The 22146-nt window shown below is 39.7% G+C and overlaps 2 protein-coding genes across 2 annotated transcripts in view; both read right to left on the minus strand.

The window, feature by feature from the left end:
* Window positions 1–22146, minus strand: part of LOC127461029 (sodium channel protein type 5 subunit alpha-like) — a 114118-nt gene that overhangs the window by 80713 nt on the left and 11259 nt on the right. The window lies entirely within an intron of this gene.
* LOC127461041 (sodium channel protein type 5 subunit alpha-like) lies at window positions 5993–18833 on the minus strand. The gene is made up of 9 exons (XM_051768283.1): window positions 18690–18833; window positions 16313–16502; window positions 15288–15385; window positions 14926–15180; window positions 13967–14020; window positions 13049–13190; window positions 10447–10547; window positions 9349–9613; window positions 5993–8023 (listed from the first exon to the last, which is right to left on the minus strand). The coding sequence occupies exons 1-9, from the start codon at window positions 18723–18725 to the stop codon at window positions 6924–6926; spliced, it is 2241 nt and encodes a 746-aa protein (XP_051624243.1). The 5' UTR covers window positions 18726–18833; the 3' UTR covers window positions 5993–6923.

The raw sequence follows: 22146 nt of genomic DNA on the forward strand, positions 1-22146 counted from the left end.
ATTCTTTTTACTAGGCCTATTTCCCATATTTTAAACTCCCACAGGACTTCCTTCTCCTGGAACCGTCTCACTTTGTCCCATCACTGGCCGTTTTCCTCGCGGAGAAATGGAAGCTCAGTTAAAAGGGCCCCGCGCTCACTTCACAGGCAGTTCTGTGTCTCAGACACACACAGTCAGTCCTGCTACTCCCAGTTGCCCCAGTAGGACTGAAGGGTCAATGTTCTTCCCTGGGCCCTGTGCACAGATATTATCGGCTGCCGCACATATACCTGTCAGAGACCGGATTCGTATCTCACCAGATTGTTTGATTAATGGGTCAAAAAAAACATGTTTTCTGTTTGAGTAGGGGGGAGGGAAGGGATAGGTTGGACCTCACGGAGGTGGGATGGTGTCATATCCCTCATGACAGGCCCACATGGAGCCCACATAGGGAAGCCCTGGAGTAGCTGTCAGTCACAAATGGCCCGGGAAAACCATAACGCCCAACACCTCCTGGAGCTCATAACCCAGCCTCAGATTGGCGGGGACAGTGGGAACACTGCCTCTCACCCTGGTCTGAACCCCCCAGAGTGGCTGGTGGGTCAAACACCCCACCTGGAGGGGTTGGCCATAGGGATGTAGCCGGTTGTAGTTGGCTTCCTGCTAAACCCCACAGACTACAGCGAAAACCTCCCAAAAGAAAAAAAGAGTGAACAGCAAAAGCTATAGCAAAAATATATATATTTTTACATATATCATAGATATATACTGTTAAAATACTATGAACATATAAACACAGGAACCCCAAACCGCTCCCAAAAAGGGGAAGGGGAAGGAAAAAGGGACAAAAAGGGACAAAACCAAAACAGATATGCACAATCAAAAACTCAGGAACTAGCAAAATAAAGAACTAGCAAAATGAAATCTCAACACTTCCCTTAGAAAACAGAATCACGCCACACCACCAGACCAATTCCTGGATCAGAAAGAGAAACAACAGGTCTGAACTAGGCCTCACTCCCACACGAGCAGAGCTGGTCACAGGGAACCTGTGGCCTCTAGATCTCCCCGGAAGAGAAGAGAGCGTCAGTCCCTCCTCCCCTCATATTTACACCTCTGTTTACGTAAAGGAATAGCATGGAATACCGGGAACATAGGGTACTTCCCTAGTTACAAGCTGGTCTCCAGGAAGGCCTAGACTGAAACTATCACAAAGGACCAGAGCAGATAAAACCAAAGGCATGTGTTTGCATCATGTCACGACCCTGCCATTGGACTTGTGAGAGCCGGTCTTCTACAAGTCTTTGGTTGTAGCTCTCTCTTCCTTTTCTTGTCTCCTTTTGCTCCCTCTGCTTCTCTTTCCTTGCTCCTTTCTTGATGCTTAGGGTGGTTTGGAGCTGGAGGGACTGGATATTGATTTAAGTGTGGTGGAATTGGTTGGATTTTTCTTAAGCGTTGTGGATTTGTGGATTTATTGGAAAGGTTGTGGATTTATTGAACCTTGCCTTAAGTATTGTTGGTTTATTGGATCTTGATTTAAGTGTTGTGGATTGGCTGGATTTTGACTTAAGGGTTGTGGATTAGTACGATATGCTGGGTCAGTACTGTGGTGGAACATTTTGTCTACCTTGTATGGTGTCCTTTTGATCTTTGGCCAAGTTTCTTTATTTGCTCCCCTAAATTATTAAAGAAATTTCTTGGGAACAAGTCCCTGGCTGTGTGAACAAGCTGAGTCAGATGCACCTGCATTCAGTTAATTAGAATCAAAAAGGAGTATTTCGGCCTTAACTGTGTTTTGGTAAAGAGAGTGCTGTGTTCCCAAAGCAGAAAACAGCTCAAGAGTCTGCATGAGAGCATGCATGGTTTATGCCGTGATTGAAAACAGTCATAGAATGATAGCATATGAAATCAAGACATCAGGTCACCAAAGTTTTGGGAATTCTAGTTATAACTGAATGGCAACACCAAGTGCTGTTTACCTGAAGAGATTAATAAAAAAGGAATGCAGAGAGAGCTCTGTAGAGAATCCCGAAAACTGAATTATGGTGTGTGCAGCCTCATTTCTTTATTTCCCATACGTGGCTTATTCTCTTGATGCTGTCTCCAGGTATTAAAGAACCATAGCCAAACCAGGGAGTTGGCAGCTTCCGGGGCTTGGAGTCTTACAATACCCTAATCGTTTCTCCTTTTTCCTGCTTCTCCTTCCCCTTTTGCTAAGAGAGTCCTCCATCCGGGTCTCACCTGAAGTCCCCACAGGGCACAAAAACAAGCTGAGGGCTGCTGAAATCAGCAGGGTACACCTTCCCGTGCTCCCATTGTCCCGCTCTGCAGGGTCAGAGGTCAAGCATTTTGGACGAGCCTCCAGATGTGAGAAATACTCACTTACTGATGAAATTGAGAGACGACATTGAAGCAAAACTATTTATTGATAAGAACAAGTCAGCTGAGTCAGGTGCATGCCTAGGGAAGCACACCTCTCCTCAGAATGGACTACCTTTTATACCCTTCCCCAGGTGGTGAGATCCCTGTCACTTTTCCCATTGCCTGTCTATTCAGGAACATATATCCCATCCCAGCTGCCTACCTGACTTGAACTGTCCCTTAACTTCCCCGCTTTTGTCTTTGCTTCCTTTTTTTGGGCAGGTTTTCAGTATCACCTTTCCTATTGGTCATAGCAACTCTTTGCACTCAAGCTATAAACAGGAGCTAACTTCCCTCCCATTCTCTCTCATGTCCATGAGGTTTCATGGCTGAACCAAAACTTTATTTCATTTCGCACAGAACCTTCCACTAGAGGTTATTTCTTTTCAAATAACTTAACTGCAGATGGGCTGTCTTTGAGTCCTGAAGAAACACTGAAGAGTGCAAACATTGAAAGGTGAGCAGTAACTGAGGAAGTCCAGAGAGTAAAAGGACAGTTTCCACAATCCCTTTATGGAGCCTGTTTTTCAGGGATACAGGGCTACATAAAAGGAGGAAAAAACTTTTACTTACCAGGGGTCAGGTTCATACTATTTCTACACAGGAAAAACGATAGATGGAAATGTAAAATGAAGGTCTGCACCACCACTAAGGAGGAAAGGTTAGTTTGTATTATGCTGCTGGCCGTCAGGAATTCCCTAGTAGCTTTACTTTCACACTGTTTCCTACCTGGAGTCATCCAGTATTCCTTTGTTTCCGCTGTTCTCTGATTTAAGTGTCAAACTTCACAAACAGAAGGGAATATTCTTACACTGTGTTCCAAGCGTGCCTGACCACTTCTCACGAAGTTCATATATATCCAGGCAGTTTAACCTGGAGGAATTCACAGTTCCAGATACCAAACTGCCCAAACCTCCCACTTCTTGACTGCTCTTACCTCATCACCATCTACAGACTTCTTAAAGAAACTCTACATTGCCTCAGCAGTGCCTTTTGGACAATTGTAGCACAAAGAAGCAGCAACAGCTGGATATCACTGTTCCCCTTTCAACCCTGCAATTGCATGCTAAGGTCATTTTAATGCTTAAGCAATAGTAAAGAATTGGTCAGACTTCTAGACTTGCTGTGTGGTGAATTCAGGTGCTTTTGTGTGTTGCTGAGGTAAAATAATCACTAAGGATGTGTTCAGGTCAGGTACGATTTTGTCCAAAATTGCTGCCTCTACAACGGAAAGTGTTCATCTTTGAAGTAATTCTAATTATGATCCAGGGCAGAGAACCTGGTGTTGCATTCAAACAAAGAATTTTAAATTGCAAAGATTCATTAGTGTTTAAAAGTCTCTTATATGGCTTTTCCCATCTTTTCTTTTTTTCCAATGCGCAAGAACAAAGCATCCTTACCTCTTGTCTAAGAAACATTTCCTTTTACAGTGATATAAAGATAGAAAGCCCAAGGACACAGGAGAATTTTTTTTCTTCCCCAGTCATTAAGGTCTATCAAAAGCCAGAACAGTCAGTGAACAAGCACCTCCTGAGAACTGTGGCTAACTTGAAAGCCCAGGACAGAAAAAAAGAGAGTTTTGAGACTTTTTTCCTAACTTTTTTACAATCAATTTAATGCCTCTGTACAGAAGTGTGTAAGTTTGACACCTCTTTCACTAAAGACTGGTCACATTTTAAACTACACTAAATGCTGCCATCTAATGGTACCTGATCACTGAACAAAAGCTGTCGGCTCAGTCCAGCTCTCAAAGAACAAAATAAAGAGTTTCACCTCACAAACATCACTCTGCATGAAACAACACAAGCTGGACAGGAGCAGGTCTCAAGCAGAGCCGCCAAATATCTCTGCATCCCTCTGCCCAGTGTGGCAGCTCCCGAGTGCAAATTCCTGAATTATCCAAAGAGGTCTGCAAACCTTCTTCATCAACCTTTTTTTTCTGGACTGCAGCTGGTTCTGGAAGTAATCACAGAATCATTAAGGTTGAAAAAGATGTAAGGGGGGTACTTTTGAATTAGATGATCTATGGAGCATAGAGGTGTGAGAAAGAAATCATATTAAGATGTGAAACCAGCTAGAATATTGTACCATGTAACTTTATGGCACAAGTTAACTGTAAGGTCCGTTGTGCTTTTTAGCAAGTCAACTTGATATCCCCTATTATCAGAGCTGAGTTCCTCCTTGGCTTTGCTACATACTGCAAGATGGATACAAATACCCTTGAAACACAATGGTAGAGGTCATACAAAGCGGTGAGAAAGATAATGGTGAGAGGAAGATTATGTGGGCAGGGGTCATTCGCCCCTTACCCTACAGCAGGGCATGGGCAGACTGTTGCCATTAGGTAACGAATAGGCGGTGTTTGGCTGCCACTCAGGCATCACCTTATGCTGAGTACTGGCCCTACGTGGTGTAATGTAGAGCTGATAAAAATGGTGTGTCAGGACTGCTGGGGTGAGCGATACTCATCCTTCCATGGAGACAGTGTTGCTCTGCGGGGACGCTCTCTGAGCATGGGCACCGACCAGCTGCTGCAGATCCTGGTAGCCCTGGCCTGTCTGTGTAGGTAAGAACGGTTTATTGATAGGAAGCAACTAGGAAAGCAAATGTTTTAATATCCCTTTTATGTTCCTTTTAATTCCCCTCTGTTTAGTTAATATTGTAATAAAAGATGTTCATAATGTTTTCCCTTTAATACCCCTTTTTTTACTAATTAATATTGTATTAAAAGTTGTCAGTAGTGTTGTTTTAATATCCTTTTTTGGTATTCCTTTAGTTCCCTTTTTACTAGTTACTACTGTATTAAAAGCTATTCATAGTATTGTTTTAATACCAACCGATAAAATAGTTATTTTGTATTCCCTTTTAGCTTTTGATTCTCTTTGCTAGTTTTTTTTTTTTTTGTTATTATTCTCACTGCAATAAAAGATATTTTGCAGTGTTTGAATGTCTGTAGTACTTGTCTTTATTCCGGGCATGTATCCTAATGGACTGTTACAAAAGACCTCCAAGATCATCAAGTTCAACCTTTAATCAAACAGCACCATGCCCACTAAGCCACAGTACTAAGTGCCACATCCACTTGTTTTTGGAACATTTCCAGGGACGGTGATTCCACCAGTTCCCTGGGCAGCTGAAGCTCAATCATAACAAAGCCCCTTCAAACCATACTGTATTGGAACTCTTAAACTCTTAGCTTTCCTGTGCCTTTATTTGTCCTGAAATTATTTTAGATTTAACAATATTTAATAGTATTTAACACAGGAAATGACAGTAAAAATTGAGTAATTACCTTATTGTTCCTGCTCTTCCTGGCCTCAAAATGATAAATCTTTTCTGGTTCCCTGCAAAAAGTGAAACATTTTCATTTCTTGTGCTAATAGGTAGCTACTTTTGGAAAATTATATTACCCCTCCAAGAACAGATTATGTCCTGTAACAAATGAAATTGAAGATAGTCCTTACAAAACAGACAAAAACATGTTAAGCATCTGAACTCTTTATTGAAGAATCTAAACCAGTCATATTTCATTAGTGGTCCTGAATCCACCATGACACTTCATCTGAATAACCTAAACTGCAAAAGAATCACTAAAATACTATTACACATTGTTCATGTATATTTTTTCAGAATCAATCAAATAAACGCTTCCTCTAGCTTTTATCAAATGCTGTCTCATAAGATATACCATGAACTCCTTTTCAGAATACTAAGTAATGCTTTCTATGACATTTGAGTGATGATTAAATTTTATGTACAATGATTTTCAAGATTTTCTGGGAGCAATACCCCTTGTATAACATCCTTTGATTTTGGTAACTATGATTATGACAATTTTCATACACCGAATGATACAAAGAACAAATTATACAGAACTTTCAAGCACAGGTAACTAAGGATGATCTCTTAAATCCATTTAGGTGCACATATAAAGACACCTCCAAAATTCTTAAGCATAAACAAATCCACCCAAACATGCTGGGAGGAGGATGGTCTCAAAACCATCAGAGTCAGAGGCTGATTATACTCGAGTGTCCTGAATCAGCTCTATTACAGAAGTGCAGTAATTATTTCATTTTAATACAATAAAACCTAGTTGGAAATATTGGTTATCTCTAAAGAGATTTACATTATTCTAGAGCTTTGGGTGTTTATAAATATGTGTTTACAACTGATCTTTTAAGAATTTCTTCCATAAATACACGAACTAGGACAAAACTGGCAGGTGAAAAAATTAACCCACCTACTCCAGTAGCAGAGAAAAAAGTTCTATGGTTTGATTTTTCTCCAATATTTATGACATAGTTGTTCAGATCTTAATCATTTTAAGGAGAATTTGCAAATGTGAACAATCACAATGCTTGAAGGCTGCCATCATTATTCTAAATATAGACTATTATGCTCTGGGATTCACATATTGTCTCCATCTGAAAATCTGTGACTTTGCTTTAAATGTCAAAAATGCTGCAGCCTGGATAATCTTATGTGTCCAGCTCATTTGTGTCAGCAACAGCATCAAAAAGTCAAGGGAGAGATGTGGAAGAAAGAGGCCGTGATTTATGTATCTTCCTGCCACTACTTTCATTAAGCATTGATACAATAAGCCTTTGCTTCTCCTGCATTTCTTCTCCAAAGACAGCACTGGTCTGTCTGTGATGGCATAAGAAAGATGTATTTTTGAAAGAACGTTGTATCAAATACCTCCTGAAGGCCCTTTGGATAATAACTGCTGATACCTCCTCTTGTTTTCTCTTAAATGTAGAAGAAATTAGCCTGTGAGATCTTTTAGATGGATTGGCAGCCACAAATTTTTCTTCAATCAGTAATTTAAGTGTATCAAAATCTCCACATTCTCCCAAGACTCGTTTACTGAAAGCGAGCAAGATATCCAAGCAGTGGATCTTATCTCCACTCACTAGAGGGAGGTCCATGGATATGAGCTGGATGTTATTGGGCTTTGGAATGCGCAAGGGTTCTGCCAGAGCATCTGCAAAGTCTGAAAGAGCAGAATAGTCAATAAACTGTGTTGCCAGAGGATCAAATTTTCCCCAGGTCTCATAAAACATATCAAAGTCATCCTCACAAAGAGGATCTGTGCTTTCTTCGGTGGCAACATTGAAGTTCTCTAAAATGACAGCTATGTACATATTTACAACAATGAGAAATGATATAATGACATAGCTTACAAAATAAAAAATACCAAATGGTCTATTTTTGCAATTAGTTTTATCTGTCTCTGTTAAATTTAAGTTGGGAGCACATGTAACAGATTCACTTAACAAAGGGGCCAGAAGACTATCCCAGCCAGCTGATGTTGTAATTTGGAAGAGACAGAGAATGCTACCAGAAAAGGTTTGAAAGTTGAAAATGTTATCAATCCCACCTTCCCAGGGAAGACAGGCAAAGTTTGCCATGCCCACAACGGCATAAATGAACATAATTAGGAAAAGCAAAAGGCCAATGTTGACCAGTGCAGGAAGAGACATCAGTAATGCAAAGAGAAGGGTTTGAAGTCCTCTCGCTTTTCGAATCAATCTCAGGATTCGGCCAATTCGCACCAAACGAATAGTTCTCAAAAGTGTAGGAGAGACAAATTTTTGAAAGGCTTCAGAAACTCCAATACCTTTGAAGGAAGAGAAAAACCAAAGTGTTGTCAAGGCATATTAGTCAAAGTTATTTCTGCTTTGTTATATTCTGTGCTTTAGGTGTCAGAAGTAACACTGACCACATTACACCACTTTCCACACAAACATCATCAGTACTGAAACTGCTTACAAAACAGCTTAAGAAAGGAAAGACAAATCGTAATACCTTTCAATATTAAAAAGGTATCAATATTATGCATAGTTTGGAAACTGCATCCTTCCAGATTTCTCTGATTCAGGGCTGGTGAAGTTACACATTCATTGCTCAAGTACTTAAAAATGCTTTTAGCTCCATTCAGTTCCCGTGCTGGAAGCTGTGGAAATTGCCTCCTAGCTGCTGTCTGCTGCTTCTTTACAGGCCTGATCACATGCTAAATGTGAGGCTTTGACTAATGCTTGGTACTTGAAGGAGAGCAGAGGAGGCCAAGAGGATTCTAAAGAAAAACTGTCTTGTAGCATTTATCCCCCATTACCTCCCGTTCTAACAGAGTAAGGGTACAGCAGCAATGCAAATGATTGCAAACAGAGGGGTTAAGGAGTCATCATTTTCCTGGGTTGCACGGGACAGCAAAGGGTTACTGTGCTTAGGCACAAAACAGAGATCTCAGAGCAGTTTTTCTTTCCTGTCCTTTATTCTGTGATATAACCTGAGCCTGAGCGGGAAGCACAGACCAAATAAACTGTACAAGAAACTAGAGCTATCTATGACCCTTTGTAGAGGAAATGATCAGCATCCAGTCTTATTTGAAAAGCCAAAAAAGCCAAATCAGTTTTAATGAGACTTTTCACAGTCCTGAACAGTGGCCCAGATTTAGAATGGTGCTGAGCAATTACATTTTCCTGAGCTTTCTAAATCAGCAATCAGGATCTGCCTTCTTTAAAGGAGGTCCTGGAAAAATTAAATACATCTTTCTCATTTTTCAAGTAAATGTATTTTTAGCATGAATTTACTTTTACTTTGAAAACAACAGTTACCATGATAACATGTAAATGGAAAGCATAAAGACAGTTAGATAACAGGTTAATTACAGTAATGTAGAGAAGATGTTAATTAATTAAATTTCTGCTCTGTTAATTACTCAATAAAACATACTTTAAGTAAAAATTGAAAACATCATTTACCTTTTACTACATATAAGGGAAAACAAAATACATCCTTTTAGAAGGAATGACTTTGCATACAGTTTGAAAAAGTACAGTGGATCTGGATTTGTTTATCAAATATATCTAAGTGGTTACTTCATACTGAAATTTGGTTCAGTATTGGTAAGACACATTACCTGATTTAGTGATTGGTACTTACTGACTATTGAAAGGACCACAACAATAAAATCAAATAAGTTCCAGCCGCTTTTGAAGTAATGCTGTCTTAAGGCCAGCATTTTTATGACACATTCCGCTGTAAATACAGCCACAAAAAAATAGTTGATTTTATTAAGAACTTCCTTGGTGCCTTCCTGGTTATTTTCTGCCATCATAACAACCATATTTAGGCAGATGAAAATGACAATGATGATGTCAAATGCTTTGTGCATTACGATATCAAACAGCAATCCCAGGAACACATTCTGTGGAGAGAACAAGAAATGCTTGATGCTACTTCTAGGACTCAGCCTGCATTCAAATATTAATCAGTAATTTGTGCTTAGAAAAAGAATTTAAAGTCATATAAATTTAAGAATTAGCTACTAAATCATTTTTAGGGGATTTCTTTAGATCTTCAATGAAAACTCGCAGTACTTGGCTAAGTATATTCAGGCATCAAGCAAGAACATTGGCATACATATACCTATTTTTTTATATATATATATATGTATTTATATACATCAGGAAAACATCCAGAGTACATTGTACATTGTATTGCTCTTTTAATAGAAATCCTTACTGAAGCAGATATTTTACTATAAGTAACTCTAATTAAAATGTCGTAAGCGAGAAAAACTCTCAATAGTTACTATGAAAAGCCAGGCCTGGAAATAAATTTAAGGAACTAAAAGAAATAAAGCATAAGATTATCTAAAAGCAAATAACTGCCATGGGGGCATGTACTATTCTCTATTCATTCTCACCTGCAATAATCCAATCTCGTGGCAGAAGCAACATCATGCAACTTAAGTAACCAAGGTCATGGTAGGAATATCAAACACTTAATATGAACCTTTATAAACAGGTTATACATTTGGATAGGTCATAAATAGGATATAAATTTTCCTAATTAATGACCACAAACAAAGGCTCTTTTAGATGGAATTAAGCAAAAGAGTAAAATGTAAATACTACATTGAATAAAGAAGATGATGGGCTCTAAGGCAAAGTTTATTTCCCTGTGCCTGGGCTACTGAGTTCAAATATGGTCACCATCGTTGTATCTTCTGCCATGTTCTACTTAAGATGGTCTCACCGATGGTCTTGGGATGGGTTTTTGAGGTTTCTTGGATCCAAGTTTTTTTAGGGCATTATAGTACTTTTTCTGTTCCTCAGTCAAAAATAGATCTTTTCCACCTAAGTAAAGGGAAAGAATATTGTTGTTTAGCTGAAGTTTATGCAGTTCCCTAAATACCAACAACTTTCTGTAAAAAAGAGTAAGTTACAGCTGTCCTGAGTGGGACCTAAGACAGCACAGAGACAAAATGTGTCTTCACCATTTCTCCTTTTCCCCTTGATCTTTGAAAAGATGTACTGAAAAGAGCTGATCTGGGTCTGATCATGACAGTCTAGTCTAGGCAGTGTTCCCAAGTCAGTTCCCTCAAGTGTGAGAGCCTTTCTGAAGTTTTACAAATCTATTTCCTACTTTAAAAATTACATATGATTCATCAAGAAGGGAAATACTTTCTATTTTTGGGGAAGGTAGAAACCGAAGAGTATTGCTGGACTAGCAGGTAAATGGAGGATGATGGGACCCAGTTCTACAGGGTGTTCCTAACAACGAATTTCTTATTCCCATTTACACTCCCTGTATTACTTATCCCCATCTACACCCTCTGTAGTACTTAGCAATTCCTTTGAACCCAGGATTCAGAAGTCACTCATCAATCATAAATGTGGCAAGGAAAACCTCCTTTCTTTATTGGACATGGTGGGGGGAATATAATTTTCAAAGATGAGGAAAAGGCTGAGGTATTTAACATCTTCTTTACCTCAGTTTTCAACAGTAAAACAGGTTGTCCCGAGGACAGCTGGCTTTTGGAGCTTGTAGACAGAGATAAGAAGCTGAATAGCCCCCTGTAATCCAGGAGAAAACAGTTTGTGACCTGCTGAGCCACTTGGATCCTCACAAGTCTGTGGAGTCAGATGGGATCCATTCTAGGGGGATAAGGGAGCTGGTGAAAGAGCTCACCAAACCGCTCTCCATCATTTACCAACAGTCCTGTCTCACTGGGGAGATCCCAGATGATTGGAAATTGGTGAATGTCACGCCCATCCACAGAAAGGGCTGGAAGGAGGACCCGGGAAACTCCAGGCCATCAGCCTGACCTCAGTGCCTGGCAGGGTTATGGAGCAGATCATCGTAAGTGCAATCACACAGCACCTACAGGATGGACAAGGGATCAGACCCAGCCAGCACGGGTTTAGGAGGGGCAGGTCCTGTCTGACCAACCTGATCTCTTTTTATGATCAAGTGACTCGCCTGGTGGATGAGGGGAAGGCTTCGGATGTGTCTGTCTGGACTTCAGCAAAGTCTTTGACACCATCTCCCATAACATTCTCCTGAAAAAGCTGCAGCCCACGGCTTGGACAGGGGCAGTCTGTGCTGGGTTAGGAACTGGCTGGAGGGCCAGGCCCAGAGAATGGTGGTGAACGGTGCTGCATCCAGTTGGCAGCCGGTCACTAGTGGTATCCCCAGGGATCAGTGTTGGGCCCAGTTCTGTTTAATATATTTATTGCTGATTTAGATGAGGGGATTGAGTCCACCATCAGCAAATTTGCAGATGACACTAAGCTGAGAGCAAGTGTCGATCAGCTGGAAGGCAGGAGGGCTCTGCAGAGAGACCTGGATAAGCTGGATCCATGGGCTGATTCCAACGGGATGAGGTTCAACAAGGCCAAGTGCCGGGTCCTGCACCTTGGTCAGAACAAACCCCTCCAGTACTACAGGCTGGGGACAGAGTGGCTGGAGAGCAGTCAGGTAGAGAGGGACCTGGGAGTTTGGATTGATAAGAAGCTGAACAGGAGCCAGAGTGTGCCCAGGTGGCCAAGAAGGCCAATGGTATCCTGACCTGTATCAGAAACAGTGTGGCCAACAGGACCAGGGAAGTGATTCTTCCCCTGGACTCAGCGCTGGTGAGGCCACATCTCGAGTGCTGTGTCCAGTTCTGGGTCCTCAGCTCAGGAAGGACATGGAGGGGCTGGAGCAGGTCCAGAGAAGAGCAACAAGGCTGGTGAAGGGACTGGAGCACAAGTGCTGTGAGGAGAGGCTGAGGGAGCTGGGGCTGTTGAGCCTGGAGAAGAGGAGGCTCAGGGGAGACCTCATCACTCTCTACAACTCTCTGACAGGAGGGGGGAGCCAGGTGGGGGTTGGTCTCTTCTCCCAGGCAACTCTCAGCAAGACAAGAGGGCATGGTCTTAAGCTGTGCCAGGAGAGGTTTAGGTTGGATACTAGGAAGAAATTCTTTACAGAGAGGGTAATCAGGCATTGAAATGGGCTGGCCAGGGAAGTGGTGGATTCCCAGTCGTGGTGGTTTTTAAGATGAGACTGGATGTGGCATCAGTGCCATGGTCTGGTAACCACAGAGGTGTAGGATCAAGGGTTGGACTTGATAATCTCAGAGGTCTTTTCCAACCCATCTGATTCTATGATTCTATGATTCTACTCTATGATACGGGTAAATTGCTAAAAGCAATTGAGGAAAAGAGGACTCTTGTTTCCAAAACGTGGTTTAAAATGTTATTAGTTTAAATTTATCCAGTTAAACAGTTATTTCAAAATGTTAGACATCTAAATGTCAAACCAGCATTCATTTAAATTGGAATTAGAGGAGATCCTGAGTTAGCTCAAGTAGTACTTATCTTTTTCCTTTGTTGGTTAAAATTGTTGATAACCACTCCAATAAAAAGGTTCAGCATGAAGAAAGATCCAAAAATAATGAAAACCACAAAGTATATGTACATGTGTAAGCTTGCTTCGAACTTTGGCTGTTCATCGATCTGTTAAAAAAAAGTCAAACCAGAAAAATAATATTGGTAAAAATGAGATAATCACAGCTTTACCATTTCCAATTTATAATAACAGATCTTGTCATTGTCATGATGGATAAACTATTTCCACGCATTTACATCTTTACCTGCATGTACAGGTAGAACCACTCTCTTGTTCTATCTTGCTACTGATTGTAAAGATAGTGACAAACAGGGCTATAGAGCCAAATCCAGCTTCAACAAATTTTTAAGTAATAAAGAACCAGTTCCAATCAGAACGGGTCCTGTGAATGCCCTGATTAAAAACAACAGCTCAGACTAAACTTAATGTCCTGGTAAGAGAGTGAGGAACAGCACATGCAAAGGGGGAAGAAATAGTGAGGATGTCAAACATAGGGAAGAAAAACTCCTGAAATAACTGCTCTAGCTGCATGCTGTTTCAATGCTCCTGTGCATGTTTAAAAAGGAAGAAAATTTGCACAGTCCCTCCAAGAGCTTCTGTATTCTGTTTCCAAAAGAGACCTGCACAAAGCTTGCAACATCTTCCCCTCTGCATTCCTGACATAGCAGGCTTCTGTGTGGTGTCACTCTACTTTGACCAGTTTCTTTTGTCTAAGTTCCAGATTTTTGGTACTCCAAGGATTATTGTTTCACTGTGTAGTTTGATGCCTTCAACCACTTGTATTTTTGACTTGATATTGCAAACAAAGATGAAAAGTAATTACATGGACGGAAAAGGGAAGAAGAAAAGGGAAAAGAACTAAATTGTCATTTTAGTGACATACCTCACGTGAATCCACTGCTGCATACATAATATCCATCCAGCCTTTAAAAGTTGCCTGAAAAAAATGCATTAAATTTGTTATAGGTAAGAAAAAGATTACGTATAGCTAATATAAATGTGTTGATAGTTGTGGAAAATGAGCAGTATGCTATAAAAAAATATGTATCACTTGCAAAGATCTGCTGGGAAGTATGATTCACTGGAGTTTAGTAAAGAGAAAAAAAATACTTCTTGAAAACTAAACAAAAACAAACAAACAAACAAAAATATTTCCTGAAAACAAAAAAAAATCATGATGCATGTGAAAAGTGTCTTAATGTTAATTCTTGTTAAATTAATTTTTTTTGTAAAAAAAATAAAATGGTAAAATTTTCAGCTTAACTTGCAAATATAATGTAAAAGGATAAAAACAATTTCTAAGAAAACAGTACACAATTCCTTCCTGCAGAATCATAGAATACTTTGGAGGATCCAGGGCAAAGAACTTCAGCTAAAAAAGATACAGGAATAACAAACGATTTGAAAAATGCCTTTCTCTCCTTTGTTGTCCTGTTAGGGAGCTCAATAAATTAGCATCCCAATCCTTCATGACTTCTACAGCAAAAGAAAATATAAATAAACTGTGCCCTGATTTTCTTTCTCATCCACTCTGAACTAGAGAAAATGAGAATATTTTTAATTCAGTAACCTGCAGACTATTTGAGGTTTAGAGTGTTAATCAAAATTAAAACAAAATTGAAAAGCTGTGAAACAGAGTTCTTGATTTTATGAGTTCTTGAGCATATGCTCAAGTGTTACTTAGGAGGAACTGAGCAGGTCACCAATAAGGAAATATATATGGAAGCTAAAAAATATCCCCAATTTCAGTGGGATAAACAGAAGCAGTGTTGTCCCATAGTTGGGCTGCCCAACCCATTTCCTTGAAGAAAACAAAACTGAGAATGTTTTTATAGAACTCACCACTTGGAGCAGAGCCAAGTATCCCATCCCAACATTATCAAAGTTTACAGGAGAATTTGTCCAATTTCCACCACAGGACATACAATTATTTCTGGTATTAATGGCACGGATATCTCCTTCCTGGAGTGTGCACTTTGAAAATCTTTTCCCAAACAATTTTACTCCTAGAATGTTAAATAGGAGCCAAACGACAACACAGACGAGCAAAACATTGAAGATTGAGGGGATAGCTCCCAGGAGTGCATTGACAACAACCTGAACAAAATGAATGAAAATAATAGTGAATTTTATGTTGTCATTTTCAAAAACATCTTCAAATGCAGCCATTACAAAATATTCACACCGACCCCCAATATCTTTACCTTTATCCCTTCAAATCTTGACAAAGCTCGTAGAGGCCTCAGTGCTCTAAGAGTCCTGAGAGATTTCAGGCCACTTCCAGAGGAACAAGGTGATACAACTTTGGGGTCAGGATTTAATGCCCAGGAAACAATTGACAGCTGTGTTCACAGAATTGGAACCGGGATTATTAAACGGTAAACAAAATTTCCCTTGTTTGTGTTAGCAAACAGTTAGTATCTGAGCATTACAAGATCTTTGACCAGTAAGTCAAATTAAGCAAATACACATTCAAAGTAATTGTAATATAATTTTACTTCATTCTTTTCTAATATATGAAAAAATTACGTTTCCTTCATTCTGATTTAAAATGTATTTTTTTCCTGTATGGGTTTTGGTTTTTTTTCAAAACCAGTTCATATAATTTTTTTGACTGCTAATATAATAACCAAGTTGATAATTATGGTACTTATATACACTGCCAGACCAGAAAGGATTTTTCAAATAAAATATTCCCATTTGCTCCATCATTATTCTCAGAGGAGTAAACAATAATTCTTTATTATCACTTAAGATAGTGATGTGGAGACAAAAATTATTTTTTAAAAACACATCCGATATTTTAAATTATTCGAAGAGTAAAAATTAAATGAAAGTATTAGAAAAAAATTTCAATAATTAGGGGTTTTTTTGACTGTTCATGATTTGTCTCTTCTCTCCTAGTTGAAATTCTTGTGTCATTGCCCAGCCATTGGATCTTTTCATGCCTTTCCTCTGATTTGGACAGCACTGCTATTAAGATTGGAAAACTGTAATTGCTGAAGTTATGCTACATGTTCTTTACAAATAGCCATAAGAGGTGATATCTAATAAAAGTTTCTTCAGTAACTTCTGATTACTGCTGAAAATTTCCATTTAAATTTGTTCTAAAGTCTCTTTGTATCGCAGGTTTTTCAGCTTTTGGAAACTGTCTTTCACTCATAATCAGAATTTGCATGTCCAGATCCATCCAGATAGAAAATGTCAAAAATCAAAATGTATGACAAGCTGAATATAATACTTACACATACAATGACAAAGTCAAGCAAACACCAGGAATTTGTGAAGTAACTGTGCAATCCATAAGCTACCCATTTCAGAAGCATCTCCATCAAAAAGATGAAGGTAAATATTTTATCAGCACAATCTAGGATCATTTTCACTGTTGGTCTATTTTGCAGGTGAATATCTTCAAATGCCTGGAATTTCAGAATTCAGATTTAAAACAGGTCAGTAGTTGTATGGAAAATTATTCTTAAATTGCACAAGAATACACAGTTTGTCTGATTACAACCATTTCATACTAAATTATGGGCAACCACCACTTAGTTTTATACTTAGAAGTAAAAAGCTAAAGCCTGACTTGAACACATTAATCACTGTCTTTCAGACTCTGACCTTCCAAATGAATGGTCTTTAGTCAGCCTGAAGAGTTGTAATACACACATTGAAAAGAATGACAAACTCCTTATCTGGAACTGTTCATTCCTGGAGTTACAAGTTTTTTCACCTAAACCTTCTGTCATGGTTTGAGGAAAATGCTTTATTGATTGCTGCTGTTCACATCAGTGTTTGCTTGTGTGTCATGCATTCTCTGCCTTGCTAAGTTTTTGATATTGCCAATCTATTCCCAATTCCTTTTACATCTTGCATTATTTCCTTACCAAGCCTCTGGAAATGTATTTATTCCTCCTTTCAAGCACTTCTCCCCTACCTTATAGCCCCATCTCCACTTCATTTAGGTATTACAGCAGACCTGATTTGCTCCCCTTCACATAAGACATGCCTAAAAATCCAGTCTAAAAAGCCATGGAAAGGTGGAGCAGGAGCATAGACCACTGAAAAAACAAGGAGCAGAGATGCTCCTAGGTATAATCCAATAAAACTCATGCACTCCTGTTCTGCAGTGTTAGAAAACAGTGATTCTGCTTCTGGACCTAAGGGGTCTCCCAGTTGTGCCACAATTAGGAGAAATGCCTCCAGAGCAGAGCTGTCCCTGTGCCCATGGGACTGTTTAATTGAGTGTGGGTAAATGAGAACTTCTGGCATTCATGTACATAAACCTATTTGCCATTTCTGACCTTTTTTCTTGAGCAAGTTTGATGCGTCCTCTCATTCCCTGCTAAACCTTGGCTACCTTGATCTCCATCTACCAGTCAAACCACCTGCTCATTAGCAGTGATTTTTTTTCAAACTTCCAACTCCTTTTTTCCTGACTTTTTAAAGTTTCTAGTTACTCTTAATTGCTGCTACCTTAAAAAGTTAGAATCTACTTAAGTTTCTAACTACTCTTCCTTTGCTCTGAGCACTGAGCACTCACCATGGACTTTTCTGTGCATTCTTTCCATCATCACCATCTCATTTACTTTCCTTTCAAGGCAAGGACATCGTGATTTACCTTTGTTCTAACTGGTTCAGACAATTCCCTACCAGCATACAACTTTATAAACAAAGAAAAAAAGAAACAATCAAACAAAATGGACAAGTCCCTTTTTGCAAAAGGTCAACACATGTGAAAGCGCTCACTGCAAAACATCTTTGATGTTGTTGATTTGTTATTTTGCACCTGGGTACCAAATAGCTTTGTGTTCAGTTTATTCCTTAATGTGCTGTAGGATCTGACTAACTCGGTTTCCTTTCTTACTTCAGTTTGGTTCCACAGGAATAGAGAGGAGCCCTCACAGGAGTCCCAGGGATTTCCCTTGGCGATTTTGCCATGGGAATTCTAAAGCAGACAGTTCAAATCTATAGTTCAGTGAACAACCTGAACTTAATGTACACAGAGCAGATTTTATTTGGAAAATTCTGACTTTTACCACATAGATCCCTTTCAGATTATTTGGTTGTGTTCCTTCTGCATTATAAAACATTTTATTTAACAAATTACGTTCAGTCAACAGTGGATATGCTTTCAAATCATAGAAGTTCCCTTATTCTTGAGTAGAAATGGATCTGATCAGGGTAGCAACAAAACATTACCTCACCTATCAGTTTGCAGCCAACTTCGCTTTTAGATTCTAATCATAATGTGTGGATGATTTTGAATCTACATTTTTACTGAGCAGTTACCTTACTTTGAACATTTAGAAGTGTTATTTTATTTGAAAGTGCTAAGTAATTTCAGACTCTGGTTTAGTCTTGTAATTTACACACAAATGTATGAAGAACTATGTTCCATGAAAAACTACATATCCATATAGTTAAATCCATATATTTAAATATCTTATCTAAGGGGGAAAGCCTTATCACTTTTAAGGGATGTATTTATTACACTGTTATCTCTCCTTGTGGGAAGGAATGTCACAGTAGAGGAAATCAATCAAATATTATTATTTTCCTTATTGACAACAATCAATGCAAAATTAGAGAAATTAAATGCAATTTACCAGTGCTGCACTGCTCAATACTATCACAAAAATCATAAAATATTCAAACCCGCTATGGTTAACAATTCTGTAGCAGGTTTTCCTGAAGTTCCACCACCTTCTGCCTGGAAACTTAGTGATATCCACTACACAACATGGGACACATTTACCACAATCTGAAAAGAGAAAGAACAGTATATTGGTTCCATGGAAAATGCTGAGACATGGAATCAAAAAAGTATAAGACATCTTAAAGAGAGTTTCTACAGATTAGAGAAAGAATGTGCTGTTTTACCTATGAGGTGATGTTGTGGCTGAAATGATCTAAAGCTAAAGAAAAGAAAAAACTTGTATGCAAAATTAATCTCTTTTAATAGAGCAACTCATATATGGGAAAAAGAGAGTTGCTTTTGTGCCCTTCTTCAGAAAGGCTTGTGGGCACAAGAAAAGACTTTACTTCTATCTAAAAAAATGTTTATTTTTTGCATTTTTTCTTTTTGTTTTGAAAAGACAGAGTACCTTACTAGTGGATTAGTCAATTATTATTTTTACTGATTATTACACTTTATTCCACTGCAGAGACATTACAACTACACTCCCTGTTCACTGCTTTGCACCAGAAACAGTCTCCATGAATCTGTAAAGGCAGCAGGATTGAAGCATGAGAGTCAATGGAGTCTAAGGAGATGGTCAGGTAATCAAAGGCAGATGTCAACACTGGGATGAGCAGGAAAACAGATTCTGCTAATTTGGACATGTTCCAAGTGGATATTTTTTAACACTGGTTCATTTGGTATTAGCACAATAAAGGAAAGATTCCTACTTTCTCCAAAACAGTCCTTAGGCAGGTGTGATTTTTCAGTCTGGAAAAACATCTCCAGACCAACAGCTGCATCCACACTGCTGGCTTCCGAAAAGCTGAGAGCAGCACCACATTTCTGCATGGGAGAAGGAGAAAGAGGAGAATTTATTTGCTTTTCATTCACAAGGTTAAAAAACCAAAAATAAATGAAATTTATCATCCCCCTGCCCTCCTCCCCAAAGGAATTCTGCACTCTATAAATTACCTTACTGTTGCTGAACTATCAAATTAAAACCACAAATAATAGGACAGAAAAAGCCAATCCCTACTCTTTGTTTCCATGGTTTTAATTGAAGAAGTTTCTTGGTTTCTTCTTGTCATCTAAACAGGACATGCAGGAAGAAGAAGACTTTCTTATGCTACAACTTTGGACAAAAGTCTGACGTCTTCAGGCCAATCGAATTCTCTTTTCACTTTCAGATACAAACCATGTCTCAAAAGGCTTGAAGATGGGAAGGTCTAGCAGGATAGAAATGCATGTATGGTCTTGTAGCAAGTTTCTGCTGCTGGGTTTTGATAGAGGGGATGGGGAGGCTACAGGAGTGGCTTCTGTTGGAAGCTGCCAGAAGCTTCCCTTTTCCTGCGGATCCGATGCCAGTCAGCTCCAGTTCAGACTTCCTGCCACTGGCCAAGGCCGAGCCAGTCAGGAGTGACAGTAACACCTCTGGGATAACATTTAATAACAGAAAATTGTTGTGCAGAAGAAATTCCAGCCAGGGAATAGCAGAGTGAGAACACGGGAATAACAATGTAGACCCCAAGGGCAGTGCAGAAGGAGGGGCAGGAGCTGCTCCAGGAGCCAGAGCCGAGGCCCTGGAGCCCATGGTGCAGAGCAGGGTGGGGCAGCTGTGCCCCTGCAACACATGAGGGACCATCAGGGTGCAGAGACCCCCCTGCAGCTCATGGAGTGGCCCACGCTGGAACAGGTGGATGCAGAAAGGAGGTTGTGACCCCTTGGGAGGCCCAAGGATGGAGCAGGGTCCTGCCGGAGACCTGCAGCCTGTGGAGAGGGAAGCCCAGGCTGGAGCAGGTTTCTCCTGGGTGGGACTTGTGGCCCCTGTGGGGAACCCACGTCAGTACAGCTCATTTGTGAAGGACTGCACTCCATGGAGGAGTGACCCACGGGACAGCAGTTTGGGAAGAACTACTGCCCAAGAGATGGACTCACACCAGAGAGGTCCATCAAGGACTGTCTCCTGTGGGAGGGATCCCATGGGAGCAGGGGAAGGACTCCAACTCCTCCCCCTGAGCAGTGGCAGAAACAACAGCTGACCACAACCCCCATTCCTGTCCCCCTGTACTGCTGAGGGGGAGGAGGGAGAACATGGAGGGAAGGAGGGGTGGGAGGAAGGTGCTTTTAAGACTGTTTTATTTCTCACTCTTTGATTCTTATCCTGTTAGTAATAAATTTAAGTACTATGCCCACTTTAAGTCTGTTTTGCCTCTGAAGGTAATCAGTAAGTGACCTCTCCCAGTTGTTATCTCAACTCATGAATCCTTAGCTGTTTTTTTTCTTCTGTCCAGTTGAAGAGGGAGAGTGAGAGAGCAGCTTTAGTGGGTGCCTGGTATCTGGCTAGGGTCAACCCACTACAGGTCTACACATCTCAAAGAATTGTAATCACTGGTAGGTAACCTACACACTTATAAAACTAAGTACAATAAGGAAAGCAAGTATAAGGAAAAAAGAATAAAGAAATCTATCAGCCATAATGTGTAAGTGCCCTGAATGGCATGGAAAGGGAAGGCATGAGGATAGGGATAAGAATGAGAAGCCAGAAGAAGGGAGAATTTCCTCTGTCGACAGCCATGATGCACTACACTAATCTAACGTCGTAGGGAATCTTCATCATATACAAAAATGCAATTATTTAAATTATTGGGCACTTCAATGTTTTCAATATTATTTTTAAATATAAATATATTTCAATAATGTATAACAAAGAAAATTTATGGCAACTGTGCATAAAACCAGAAAATATTAATGGGGTTTCACTTTTGGGGGTAGTAATCCAGAAAGATGCTGAACTTCCATTTAATTTTCTGGGTCATCAGAGCCATGATTCTCCACCTTTTTTTGATATGGAACATTAGAATGAGATGGGTTTCCATACCAGAAAAACCATGGTTGTTTAGGGAACCATTTCTAGAGAGCACATTTTTGCATCCAAGAATGACAGCAAACAGAATTATCCATAGAAACAAGTGGCATCTATCAGACATGCTTAAAATCATTACGTTTCCTGGTTAATTTCTGTTTCCTTATTTTGTACAAAATTATACATTAAGTTACACCATTAACCATGGCTATTGATGAGACACAAACCTCCATGCTATTACTACCTCTAGAGAGATGTGCCACCTCCACAGCCATTATATTTGCTACTCTTCAGAAAAACCCAGCCTGTCCTGTCACTGCTGAATGAGAGAACAGCTGTGACAATTTGAATCTCTAGCATATTCCACAAGATGATAAAAGTTAGAATTACCTCTTTTTGCTCTTGCTTTTCATGTGTTACTGTGAAAACATTTATAGTTTCAGGAGTCCCAGAAATCTGACTGAAGCTGCCTGAACTCTGCCGGTGTTCTCTGTGTCGTAATCTGTCTCCCTGCAGGAAA

The sequence above is a fragment of the Manacus candei genome, unplaced genomic scaffold (genome assembly GCF_025592945.1).
Source record: "Manacus candei isolate 608988 ecotype Guabito, Panama unplaced genomic scaffold, ASM2559294v1 h1tg000094l, whole genome shotgun sequence".
NCBI classification, from domain to species: Eukaryota; Metazoa; Chordata; class Aves; order Passeriformes; family Pipridae; genus Manacus; species Manacus candei.

What these genes read in the sequence shown, in the direction of transcription:
- LOC127461041 (XM_051768283.1), bottom strand. Translation starts at nt 18,725, where the DNA reads ATGATTTTTGTGATAGTATTGAGCAGTGCAGCACTG. An exon ending in CAAGATTTGAAGGGATAAAG is followed by an intron (nt 15,181 to 15,287) that starts GTAAAGATATTG and finishes CATTTTGTTCAG; the next exon opens with GTTGTTGTCAATGCACTCCT. An exon ending in CAGCAGTGGATTCACGTGAG is followed by an intron (nt 13,191 to 13,966) that starts GTATGTCACTAA and finishes TTTTTTTAACAG; the next exon opens with ATCGATGAACAGCCAAAGTT.